The 13600-nt window shown below is 43.1% G+C and overlaps 1 protein-coding gene across 1 annotated transcript in view; it reads left to right on the forward strand.

The window, feature by feature from the left end:
• The window catches only part of LOC145340407 (nuclear receptor subfamily 2 group C member 2-like), a 263492-nt gene that overhangs the window by 144799 nt on the left and 105093 nt on the right, over nucleotides 1-13600 (forward strand). The window contains exons 7-8 of the mRNA XM_080184880.1: nucleotides 1446-1542; nucleotides 4788-4972. Of these exons, the coding sequence (XP_080041006.1) occupies nucleotides 1446-1542; nucleotides 4788-4972 (282 nt within the window). The remainder of the gene's footprint in view (nucleotides 1-1445; nucleotides 1543-4787; nucleotides 4973-13600) is intronic.

Genomic DNA, 13600 nt, shown 5'->3' on the forward strand with positions numbered 1-13600 from the left:
ATAGAATGTACTTCCCTCACCCAACATTAACTCGTCTATACTTTGAAGATTTCAATTTAGCTGGACCTTTTGGCCACGGTTTTGGTCACTCTTTAATCCATCACAATCTTTTTTGTGGAGAAATTTTCAGATTTCTACTCACTTCCCATGTAATGAAGTGCTTTCTGACATCACCCAAAAAGCTTGGCCCTAATTTTATGTCCCCTTGTTCTGGACTCCTGCACCAGAGAAAACAGTTTGTTTGAAATACAAGGGAATACAAACTCAGTCTGTCATAGAGTCATAGAGATCTACAGCACAGTAAAGGCCTTTTGGCCCATTGCGTCTACACCAGTCAAAAACAACCACCCAACTATTCTAATCCCATTTTCCAGCATGTGGTCCATATCCTTGTATGCCTTGGCATCGCAAATGCACATCTAATTACTTCTCGCTCTCACAATTACAGCATTTTTCCCCTTATGGATCTAGACTGCTTTCCCTCTAACACCATTGCGTCCTTTCTGAGATTCAATGGTCAGAACTGAATGTGGTATTCCAGATGGGGTATTAGTTGAGCTCTTTATAGCTGTACCATAACTTCAACCTTTTTATTTTCCAGCCGCCTTGAACTAAATATCAGATCCCATTAGCCCCTTAACAATTTTTTCATACATGTTCACTAGTCTTTAATGAGTTCTGTGCTTGGTCCTCTAATTTATTGCTTCTACACAGTTTCCATCATATTATCATCAAGTGAATGTTCTGATCTCCCTTTCTTAGATCCAAAGTAGATGGTGTCACATTTCACCACATTCAGTGCCATCTGCCACAGTTTTGGCTACTCTTTAATCTATCAAAACCACATTACAACTTTCTATTCAGATCAAGGTTATTTACCACGCTACCTAAGCCAGCAGACTTAGATGTATGGTTCTCTTATCCTTCATCCAAATAATTTCTAAGTGCAGAGAGAATCTGAAGCTACAGTGCTGGTGGATACCATATGTCACAACCTGCCAGTTTACGTACTTATCCATCACCCATCTCTGTCTCCTTCACGAGTTATCCCACCCAGGACAAATTGCTCCCTCCAATACCACCTTGTGAACAATCTCCAATGCGGTACTTTTTGAAAATCTTCTAGAAATTCATGTCTATAGCTTACACAAACAGTTTTCTCTATCATATTCCTGATTGCTGAGTTTTTCTAATCAGGTTATATTTTGTCAGCTATGACGTTGTGGGAGACAATGGAGCAGAATAGTCTTCGTAAGTTATCGACACTTTACCAAATATTATGTAAAGACAAAATATTATGGATCCTGGAAATCAAAAATAAAAGTAGAAATGTGGAAAATCTCACCTGGTCTTGCTACATCTTTGGAAAGAAAAACAGACTTAGTGTTTTAAGTCCATATGATTCACTGTCAGAAAAAAAAATCTTCTTTTCTATTTTCTTGCAGGCAGAATAATCTGTTTGAATCAGGAGCACTGGTGAACATTCAGCAACCATTAATCCAGACAGACAGTGGTACTGTTCTGGTAGCTGCAGACTCTAAGGTGGGAAGATCTTACGTGCCTGGAATTCATTGCTGGGGGAGTAGTGGAAGTGGATACAGTAATGACTTCTCAGGGGCGTCTTGATAAGCACATGAATAGGATGGGAATAGAGGGATATGGTCCCCGGAAGCGTAGAGTGTTTTAAGTCAGGCAGCATGGTCGGTACAGGCTTGGAGGGCCAAAGGGCCTGTTCCTGTGCTGTAATTTTCTTTGTTCTTGTTCTTTGTTTGTCTGGTAAATATATTACAGTTCCATTACAGGAATCAATCTGTAATGTATGATTTCTATCATGCTTATATCATGTAAAGTAGAATTCTCCCTCATTTGTTGTCAGGTCATGTCCTTCATCAACAGAAGAATATTATCATCTATTCATTTGACCAAAAAGAAGAAATAGTTTGTTACAGACCATGTGCCCTTTATCATTCCATGGTGGCACAGTGGTTAGCACTGCTTCCTTACAGCACCAGGGACCCAGGTTCAATTCTGGCCTTGTCAGGGTGATTAGCAGAGTAACTATGTGGAGTTAAGGGGATAGGACCTGGGTGGGATTGTTGTCAGTGCAGGCTTGATGGGCCGAATGACTTCCTTCAGCACTGTAGGGTTCTATAATTCTGTGATGCCACCAGCACACTGTATTCACACAGTATTGTTGGCATTCACTTGTAAATGGATGTTTTTCCCATCCCTTTATGAGGGACTGAAATCATGGGCATTTGCTGGATTTGTGAGCAATTTCAGTTTGCCCCTTTTCTGGAACCATCTGCTTGAGTAACAGTTTGAAACTTTCAATGGGCTTGTAAAGTTGATGAAGTGTTTTGCATGTGCCCTCCTGAGCGCACACACTGGCTGTATATTTCACTTCTTTATTAGAACTTGGCTTATTTGCAACAAGCAGGAAAGGGTCTCCCCAATTGAAAGAAGGCTATTGGCCATAAAATCTTGGGAAGGGAAGTTGTTGCAATTGAGAGATGAGAAGAGTAAATTACACAAAGTTGTCAAATGGCATGCTTTGGGATTTTGAATTGGGTTGCTGCTTGGGGACCTACATGTATTATATATTAAAAGTGCTGTCATTGAGTTAGCCTGGCTTAGAGTCATAGAGGTTTACAGCATGGAAACAGGCCATTTGGCCCAACTTGTCCATGCCATTTTTTTTTAAACACAACATCCCAGTTGCCCGCGTTTGGGCCATTTCTCCTATACCCACCTGACCCATGTACCTGTCTAAATGCTTTTTAAAAGACAAAATTGTACCCACTCTACTACTACCTCTGCAGCTTGTTCCAGTCTCTCATCACCCTCTATGTGAAAAAATTGTCTCTTCGGACCCTTTTATATCTCTTCCCTCTTACCTTAAACCCATGCCCTCTAATTTTAAAGTCAATACCTTTGGGAAAAGGTGTTGACTATCTCGCTAATCTATGCCCCTCATTATTTTATAGATCTTTATAAGATCACCCCTAAGCCTCCTGCACTCCAAGGAAAAAAGTCCCTGTCTATCCAGCCTCTTCTTATAACTCAAACAGTCAAGTCTTGGTAGCATCCTAGCAAATCTTTTCTGCATATTTTCTAATTTAATAACATCCTTTCTATAATAGGGTAACCAGAACTGTACACAGTATTCCAATTGGGCCTTACCAATGTCTTGTACAACTTCAACAAGACATCCCAACTCCTGTATTCGATGTTCTGACCAATGAAACCAAGCATACCGAATGTCTTCTTCACCACTCTGTTCACCTGTAACTCCCACTTTCAAGGAGCTATGAACCTGTACTCCTAGATTTCTTTGTTCTATAACTCTGTCCAACACCCAACCATTAACTGCGTTAGGTGGTCCTGCCCTGGTTCAATTGACCAAAATGCATCACCTTGCATTTATCTAAATTAAATTCCATCTGCCGTTTATTAGCTCACTGGCCCAATTGATCAAGATCCCGTTGCAATCCTAGATAGCCATCTTCACTATCCACTATGCCACCAATCTTCGTGTCATATGCAAACTTACATGTCTCCTAAATTCTCATCCAAATCATTAATATAAATGACAAAAACAGTGGACCCAGCATCGATTCCTGAGGCACACTGCTGGTCACAGGCCTCCAGTTTGAAAAACAACCTTCTACAACCACCCTCTGTCTTCTGTCATCAAGCCAATTTTGTGTCCATTTGACTAACTCACTCTGGATCCTGTGAAAATTAACCTTGTGCAACAATCTACCATGCGGTACCTTGTCAAAGGCCTTGCTAAAGTCCATGTGGACAACATCAACTGCATTGCCCTCATCTACCTTCTTAGTTATCCCTTCCCTGTGAAGGACTTATTTCACCAAAACAAGCAGCCTGGCCAATATAGATTCAACTTTAGATCGACATGTGGGCCAACATGCTGAAGGCAATGAAATCATTCTGATGTTTGTTCTAACTGCTGCAATTTTAACTCTATTTCTTTGAACTTGATTGTGGATATTAGCAATTCGTTGGATTTCATGCCTGCGTTACAAAATTGTTGCGTTAATTCAATGCTAACATTGAAGTCAGGCTGAGGAGACTGCAGGGACAGGGTATCCTGCATTATACTGAAGATCAGAATGCAGTTTGAGTGTAACAACTCAGTGGAGAGGCGTAACATTTTGTTATTTTGTATTATTATACAAAGGTCAGTTGTATTGATTGAAATTAATGAATTCATCATAACTTGCTAAGAAACAAGCCGCTTGATAGTTGGTACAAACATTGTCTCATAACGTGATTTATTTACTTGTCAGAGATTGATGAATTGGCAGCACAAACAGCATGAATATTTGTTTTAGATCACGAGGATTACAGTTGTTCAACTCAAAATTATGTCATTGTCAAAGTAGATTTGGACAGTGGGAGTCGGGGATAGGCACTGGAATTCTAACACTCCACCCCCACAGAGTCAGAGTGGACGAGGGACAGACAGCGGGAATGTCCATTGACCTCAGGTGGGAAATTCCGGTTTCGTTCGAGTGAGGCAGTAACACCCTGCCCATTAAATCAAAGGTGCTCAGATCCTGGGAGTCACTTTCTGTTATTTTCTGCATCAAATTTATAACATGCCATTTTTGTACTGTGATGCCCTGGATTGCTGGTTAAATTCTGCTCAGAGTATCTGATATGTACAGGGATTTAGCTGGAGATACCTTGGTATCAAAAGTGGCTCTCACTGTCTGTAGACCAGTAGTGTGATCAATTCCACTTTTATCTCTTTGTTTTAGGCTGAAACAAGCCCAGGTGATTTGGGTACACTGGTTAATGTCGTCACCTCACTAGCGAGCCTCAGCAAGGGAAAAGATGATTCACAGAGCCCGAGTGATCTTACAGCAATTGAAGCACTTAATAATGGAGACGTCAGTGTCACAGATCTGCAGCAAGAGGACCAGTCTACCATTGAGATTACACGGTACACACAACTACCACTCAATGTGCCATCTATCAGCAACCTAATGGCTCCCTCTCTGAATAAAGAAAGCAGAACAATGATTCCATGCCATTTCCACATAACTGATGTTGTGAGTCACTTATAATCAGCCCCATGACAGCCTGTATTTTGGTTCTGGCAATCAGGAGGTTATTTGTGGTGTTTTTTTAGTGTTTGTTTCAGTAAAAACAGGAATAATTGCTGAGTCTTCGTAGCTTCAGTAAAAATGATAAGCTGTCATAGAATGGGCAGTTGATAATGCAGTACTTCTCTCATGAAGAAGATTCTTCTATCACATTTATTAACAATGTCCCAGGGTAAATGATTGCTACTGGAGGGCATACGTATGTGTATAATAGGTCGTAACAGGATCTGGGTGCTTCCCATAGTCAAATAACTTGCTGACTGTAACTATTTGAATGTGAAGGATGGACATATATAAGAGTTCACAGAGTAATTGCCCCAGAAAGAAGGGGATGGTAACAGTAGTAAGGTTGCTGACTTAGTGATGTTATGTATTTGTATGCATGGATGGCTATAGCAAAGAACGTATTAATCTGAATTTTGCTGCAGTGATATCAATGAGGTTTTCTGTATGACTGTTATTACAACATAAATCTGATAGCAACTGCTGGTATCTGCAGATATTTGGTTAAATATGAAAATCCTGAAGTTGATGTCAGTGATACCCTGCTGTTCCATTCACAGAATTGTTAAGGTGCATAGAAGGCCATTTGGCTCAATGTGCCTGCACCTGGCTCTCCAAATGAGCATCATGGCTTAGTGCCGTTCCCCTGTCTTTTCCCCATACCTCTGCACATTGTTTCTATTCAAATAATCATCTAATACCCTCTTGAATGTCTCGATTAAACCTGCCTTCACCAAACTTCCAGGTGGAACATTCCGGATTCTGATAACTCACCGTGCAAAAGTTTTTTCTCATATCCCATTTGCTTCCTTTTCAAATCAAGTTAAATCTGTACCCTCAAGTACTTGATCCTTTTATGAGTGGGAGCACCTTCTACCTATCTACGTGTCCACTCCCCTCATGATTTTGAATATCTCTATCAAATCTCCTTTTAGCCTTCTTCTCTCCAAGGAGAACAGTTCCAACCTCTCCAATCTATCCTCATAACTGAAGTCATAACTATAGTGTGGCACCCTGAACTGTACACAATATCCCAACTGAGGTCTAACTAGTGTGTTGTATAAAGGCCTGCATTGACCATGCTGCTCAGCTTAACTAAAATGCCCTAGCCTTGCAGGGACCATATCCCTCTATTCCCATCCTATTCATGTATTTTTCAAGATACCCCTTAAAAGTCACTACCATATCTGCTTTTACTACCTCCCCCAGCAATGAGTTTCAGGCACCCACTATTCTCTGTGTAAAAAAATCTGCCTCGTACATCTCCTTTAACCTTGCCCCTCACACCTTAAACCTATAACAAACAAAGAATAATACAGCACAGGAAACAGGCCCTTCATCCCTCCAAGCCTGTGCCACTCATTGGTCCAACTATACTCCCTAGTAATTGACTCATCCATCCTGGGAAAAAGCTTCTGACTATCCACTCTGTCCATGCCTCGCATAATCTTGTAGACTTCTATCAAGTCTCCCCTCAACCTCCGTCACTCCAGTGAGAACAAACCAAGTTTCTTCAACCTCCCCTCATAGCTAATGCCCTCCATACCAGGCAACATCCTGGTAAATCTTTTTTGTACCCTCTCCAAAGCCTCCACATCCTTCTGGTAGTGTGGCGACCAGAATTGGACACTATATCCCAACTGCGGCCTAACCAAGGTTCTATAAAGCTGCAGCATGACTTGCCAATTTTTAAACTCAGTACCCTGGTCGATGAAGTCAAGCATGCTGTATACCTTCTTGACTCCTTTCTCCACCTGCATTGCCACTTTTTGTGACTTGTGTACTTGTACAAGAAGATCCCTTTGTCTATCAATACGCTTAAGGATTCTGCCATTTTCTGTGTATTTCCTAACAGTACTAGACCTTCCAAAATGCATTACCTCACATTTGTCTGGATTAAACTCCATCTGCCATCTCTCCACCCAAGTCTCCAACTGACCTATATCCTCTGATGGTCCGCATTGCTATCTGCAAATCCACTAACCTTTGTGTTGTCCGCAAACATACTAATCAATCCAGTACGTTTTCTTCCAAGTCATTTATATATTTTACAAACAGCAAAGGTCTCAGCACTGATCCCTGAGGAATGCCACTTGTAACAACCCTCCATTCAGAAACACACCCTTCCATTGCTACGCTTTTGTCTTCTTTGACCAAGCCAGTTTTGTATCCACCTTGCAGCTCACCTTTGATCCCATGCGACTTCACCTTCTGCACCAGTCTGCCAAGAGGGACTTTGTCAAAGGCCTTCAAGAGTTCAGCATAACCTCATTGGGCTTGTACCCTATGCCCCTTTTAATAAAGCCTAGAATATTATTTGCTTCATTAACTGCTCTTTCCACTTGTCCTGCCACTTTCGATGATATACGCACATACACCCAGGTCCTTCTACTCTTGTATCCCTTTAAGAATTATACCCTTTATTTTATAATGGCTTCCAGGTTCCTTGGCATTGCATTAACTCCAATGATGCACAGCGGAATCCCTCTAGGAAAGTGCCCAGAAAGTGCTAACTACCTCTGGACAATTGCACTGGGCTGGGAACCATCCAGCAGAAGCAATTTAAATTGTGAACTTTGGATGGGTCTGTCAGTTTTATCCTGATAGTTACCCGAAAATGGTAAACAGCATTTCTAACTCCAGAATAGCTATCTAGACACCCAGACCCAAAATCAAAAATCAAAAAGGGCTACAGTAGAGAGTACAGAGCCTGTGGACAACACAGTGAATGGGTCCATGTAAGGCAATAAAACACGGAGAGTGTACAAAACGTGACTGGACCATGTAGTGGGTCTGAGAAAGCAGGACAAAGAGTAAGAGAATTCCAGATTAAACTGCATTTATTTCAATGCAAGAGGTCTAACAGGCAAGGCAGATGAACTCAGGGCATGGATGGGTATGTGGAATTGAGATATTATAGCTATTACTGAAACATGGCTAAGGGGAGGGGCAGGACTGGCAGCTCTATGTTCCAGGGTACAGATGCTATAGGAAAGATAGAACAGGAGGTAAGAGAGGAGGGGGAATTACGCATTTAATTCGGGAAAACATCATGGCCCTACTGAGAGGAGATATTTCTAAGGGTTCACCCACTCAGTCTATATGGGTAGAACTGAGAAATAAGAAGGGGGAATTCACTTTGATAGGGTTGTGCTATAGGCCCCCAAATAGTCAGTGGGAAATTGAGGAGCAAATATGTAAGGAGATTACAGATAGCTCCAAGAAAAGTAGGGTGATAATAGTCGGAGGCTTTAACTTTCCCAACATTGACTGGGACAGCCATAGTATTAGAGGCTTGGACAGAGAGAAATTTGTTGAGTGTATCCAGGTGGAATTTCTCATTCAGTATGTGGATGGCCTGACTGGCGAGGGGGCAAAACTTGACCTCCTCTTGGAAAATAAGGAAGAGCAAGCGACAAAAGTGAGATCCTGTCAAATCAGGGCAGGATCTACTCAGTTAATGGTAAGACATTGGGGAGAGCTTTAGAACAAAGAGATCTAGGAGTACAGGCTATTAACTCCTTGAAAGTGGAGTCACAGGTAGAGAGGGTGGTGAAGAAGGCATATGGCACTCTTAGTTTTATTGGTCAGAACATTGAATATGGGAGTTGGGATGTCTTGTTGAAGTTATACAAGACATTAGTAAGGCCACACTTGGAGTACTGTGTACAGTTCTGGTCACGCTATTATGGAAAGGATACTATTAAACTAGAAAGAGTGCAGAAAAGATTTATTTGGATGCTGCGGGGTTTGATGATTTCAGTTAGAAGGAGAGGCTGGATAGACTGGGACTTTTTTCTCTAGAACATAGGAGGCTTAGGGGTGATCTTATAGATGTCTAGAACATAGAACAGTACTGCACAGTACAGACCCTTCGGCCCTCAATGTTGTGCTGAGCTATATCCAAATCCAAGATCAAGCTATCCCACTCCCTATAATTCTGGTGTGCTCCATGTGCCTATCCAATAACCACTTGAAAGTTCCTAAAGTGTCCGACTCCAATATCACAGCAGGCAGTGTATTCCACACCCCAACCACTCTGAGTCAAAAATCTACCTCGGATATCCCTCCTATATCTCCCCCCATGAACCTTATATTTATGCCCCCTAGTAATAGCTACATCCACCTGAGGAAAAGTCTCTGCACGTCCACTCTATCAATCCCCCTCATCATCTTATAAACCGCTATTAAGTCACCTCTCATCCTCCTCCACTCTAAAGAGAAAAGCTCCAGCTCCTTCAACCTTTCCTCATAAGACCTACCCTCCAAACCAGGCAGTATCCTGGTAAATCTCCTCTGCACTCTCTCCAACGCTTCCACATCCTTCTTATAGTGAGGTGACCAGAACTGAACACAATATTCCAAATGTGGTCTCACCAATGTCTGGTATAGTTGCAGCATAACCGCATGGCTCTTAAACTCAAACGCCCTATTAATAAACACTAACACACTGTAAGCCTTCTTCACGGCTCTATCCACTTGAGTGGCAAGCTTCAGAGATCTGTGGATATGAACCCCAAGATCTCTGTTCCCTCGCATTCCTCAGAACCCTGCCATTGACCCTGTAATCTGCATTCAAGTTTGTCCTACCAAAATGAATCACCTCACACTTATCAGGGTTAAACTCCATCTGCCAATTTTCTGCCTAGCTCTGAATCCTATCAATGTCTCTTTGCAACCTACAAGAGCCCTCCACCTCATCCACTACTCCACCAATCTTGGCATCATCAGCAAATTTACTGACCCACCCTTCAGCCCCTTCTTCCAAGTCATTGATAAAAATCACAAATAGCAGAGGACCCAGCACTGATCCCTGTGGTACATCGCTGGTAACTGGCCTCCAGTCTGAAAATTTTCCTTCTACCACCACTCTCTATCTTCTATGAGACAGCCAGTTACTTATCCAATCAGCCAAATTTCCTTCTATCCCACATCTCTTTATCTTCTTCATGAGCTTACTATGGGGAATCTTATCAAACGCCTTACTAAAATCCATATATACGACATCAACTGCTCTACCTTTGTCTACACACTTAGTTACCTCCTCAAAGAATTCACTCAAATTTGTGAGGCAGGAATTACCCCTCATGAAACCATGCTGACTATTCTGGATTAAACTGCATCCTTCCAAATGGTCATAAATCCTATCTCTCACGACCCTTTCTATTAACTTACCAACTACCGAAGTAAGACTAACTGGTCTATAATTACCAGGGTCATTCCTATTTCCTTTCTTCAAGAGAGGAACAACATTCACCACTCTCCAGTCCTCTGGCACTATCCCCGTGGACAGTGAGGACCCAAATCTCTGACGCAAATCTTTGTCTCTTCTTTGGACACAGATGAGGTGCCAGAGGACTGGAGGATAGCTAATGTGGTACCGCTGTTTAAAAAGGGCAGTAGGGATAACCTTGGTAATTATAGGCCAGTGAGTTTGACATCGGTGGTAGGAAAATTGTTGGAGAAGATTGTTAGGGATAGGATGTATAAGTATTTGGAGTTTTGCGATCTGATTAGGGATACGCAACATGGCTTTGTTCAGGGGAGGTCTTGCCTTATGAATCTGGTAGAATTTTTTGAGGAGGTGACAAAAACAGTTGACGATGGGCGAGCCGTTGATGTCATCTATATGGATTTCAGTGAGGCATTTGACAAAATCCCTCACGGTAGGCTGGTAGAAAAGGTTAAGGCACATGGGATACAGGGACAGGTATCTAGATGGATTGCAAACTGGCTAGGCAACAGGAGACAGAGAGTAGTAGTGGAAGGGTCCTTTTCAAGCTGGAGGTCTGTCACCAGTGGTGTGCCGCAGGGCTCAGTACTGGGACCTCTTCAATTCGTAATATATATAAATGACTTGGAAGAGGGTGTACGTGGTGTGATCAGCAAATTTGCAGATGACACCAAGATGGCAGGATTGGCAGATAGTGAGGAAGATTGTCAGGTGACACAGCAGGCTATAGATAGGCTAGTATGCTGGGCAGATAGATGGCAGATGGCATTTAATCCTGACAAATGCGAGGTGATGTATTTTGGAAGGAATAATGCAGGGAGGAGTTACATGATAAAAGGTAGACCAATTAAGAGTATCGAAATGCAGAGGGACTTGGGAGTGCAAGTGCACAAGTCTCTGAAGGTGGCAACCCAGGTGGAGAAGGTTGCAAAGAAAGCTTATGGAATGCTAGCCTTTATAGGAAGGGGTATAGAGTGTAAGAGCTGGCGTCTAATGCTTCAGTTGTACAGAACGTTGGTTAGACCACATTTGGAGTACTGCGTCCAGTTCTGGTCACCTTACTACCGGAAGGACGTGGAGACCCTGGAGAGAGTGCAGAGGAGGTTTACCAGGATGCTGCCTGGTATGGAAGGACTGGGATATGAGGAGAGATTGGGTAAACTGGGGCTTTTCTCCTTGGAAAGCCAGAGATTAAGGGGGGGTCTGATAGAGGTGTATAAAATAATGAAAGGTATAGATAGAGTCAACAGTGGCAGGCTTTTTCCTAGATTGGAGACAAATATCACAAGGGGTCACGAGCTAAGGGTGAGGGGGGAGAAGTATAATTTGGATACTAGAGGGAGGTTTTTCACACAGAGGGTCATGGGGGTATGGAATGCGCTACCAAGTAAGGTGGTGGAGGCAGGCACGCTGGACTTGTTTAAGGTTTACTTAGATAGGCACATGAGTGACACGGGATGGAGGGTTATAGGCGACAGTTTTAAAAAGGGTCAGAGCCTCGGGACGATACTAGAAATGTAATACTACATGTTAATGTTTTGTCTCTTTTAATCCGCAGGTGTGTCGGTCCACCTTGTTGTCAAACGAGGGGCATGCACACAGTGGATCGTGCATGGGCTGCTCTTGGATGTTTCGAGAGTGGCCTAGTACTTCGCGTCGTTGTGTGTGCTTAATCCTGGACCAGCAGATGGGCACCACAACAGCTCAGTGACTATCACTGCTAGCTGTGCAGATACATGGATTTGGGCCGGTGTCTGTGGGAGTTTGCGCATTCTCCCTGTGGTTGCGTGGGTTTCCTCCGGGTGCTCCGGTTTCCTCCCACACCCCAAAGATATGCTTTTAGGCTGACTGGTGTACCAAATTGACCCTACACTATTCTCCCCTGAATCTGGTTACAATAGGGGTACCATTAGCATACACATGGGGCAAGTTAGGTGTAGGAAAATGCTTTAAGATGGCGGCGCGGGCTCGTTGGGTCGAAGGGCCTGTTTCCTGTGCTGGGTTGTTCTTTGTTCTTTGACCCAAAGATCAAAGCTAAAGGCTCCGCAATCTCATCCCTTGCCTCCCAAAGTATCCTAGGATGTATCCCATCTGGCCCAGGGGACTTAGCGGCTCTCAGGTTTTTCAAAATTGCTAATACATCTTCCCTCAGAACATCTACCTCCCCCATCCTATCAGCCTGTATCACACACTCATCCTGAAAAACATGGCCCCTCTCCTTAGTGAACACTGAAGAAAAGTATTCATTCAACGCCTTATCTATCTGTTCTGTCTCCATGCACAAGTTCCCACAACTATCCTTGACTGGCCCTAACCTCACCCTGGTCATTCTTTTATTTCTCACATAAGAGTAAAAAGCCTTGGGGTTTTCTTTTATCCAACCCGCCAAGGACTTCCCATGCCCCCTCCTAGCTCTCCTAAGCCCTTTCTTTAACTCATTCCTAGCTATAAAATAATGAGGGGCATAGATCAGCTAGATAATCAACATCTTTTCCCAAAGTTAGTGAGTGCAAAACTGGAAGGCATATGTTTAAGGTGAGAGGGGAAAAATACAAAAGGATCCAGAAGGGCAATTGTATTTCAATCAGAGGGTGGTGAGTATCTGGAAAGAGCTTCCAGAGCTAATAGTGGAGGTGTGTACAATTTTGTCTTTTAAAAAGCGTTTAGATAGTTATATGGGTAAGGTGGGTGTAGAGAGATATGAGCCAAATGCAGGCAACTGGGACCAACTTAGTGGGTAAAAACTGTGCAGCGTGGACAAGTTGGGCTGAAGGGCGTGTTTCCATGCTGGAAACCTCTATGATTCTATGACTCAGCCTTGCATGGGACACCACCACACACACACACACACACACACACAACACCCCACAGTGGTTCCCCTGCACCACCCTTGATCTGAGACCTCCCTCCCTCCTGGTCTCCCCCGATTGCCTGAACTTACTTTTGAAACTTACCTTTTCCCTTTAAAGGGGTGATATAGAACATAAGAACATAAGAAATAGGAGCAGGAGTAGGCCATCTAGCCCTTCGAGCCTGCCCCGCCATTCAATAAGATCATGGCTGATCTGTCGTGGCTCAGTTCCACTTTCCCGCCCTCTCCCCATAACCCTTAATCCCTTCTCTTATCAAAAACCCATCAACCCGCTTCTTAAAAATATTTAGCGAGGCAGCCTCCACCACTTCAACGGGCAGAGAATTCCAGAGATTCACCACCCTTTGAGTGAAGAAG

Source organism: Carcharhinus amblyrhynchos, chromosome 3 (genome assembly GCF_965287045.1).
Source record: "Carcharhinus amblyrhynchos chromosome 3, sCarAmb.v2.hapA, whole genome shotgun sequence".
Classification (NCBI taxonomy): domain Eukaryota; kingdom Metazoa; phylum Chordata; class Chondrichthyes; order Carcharhiniformes; family Carcharhinidae; genus Carcharhinus; species Carcharhinus amblyrhynchos.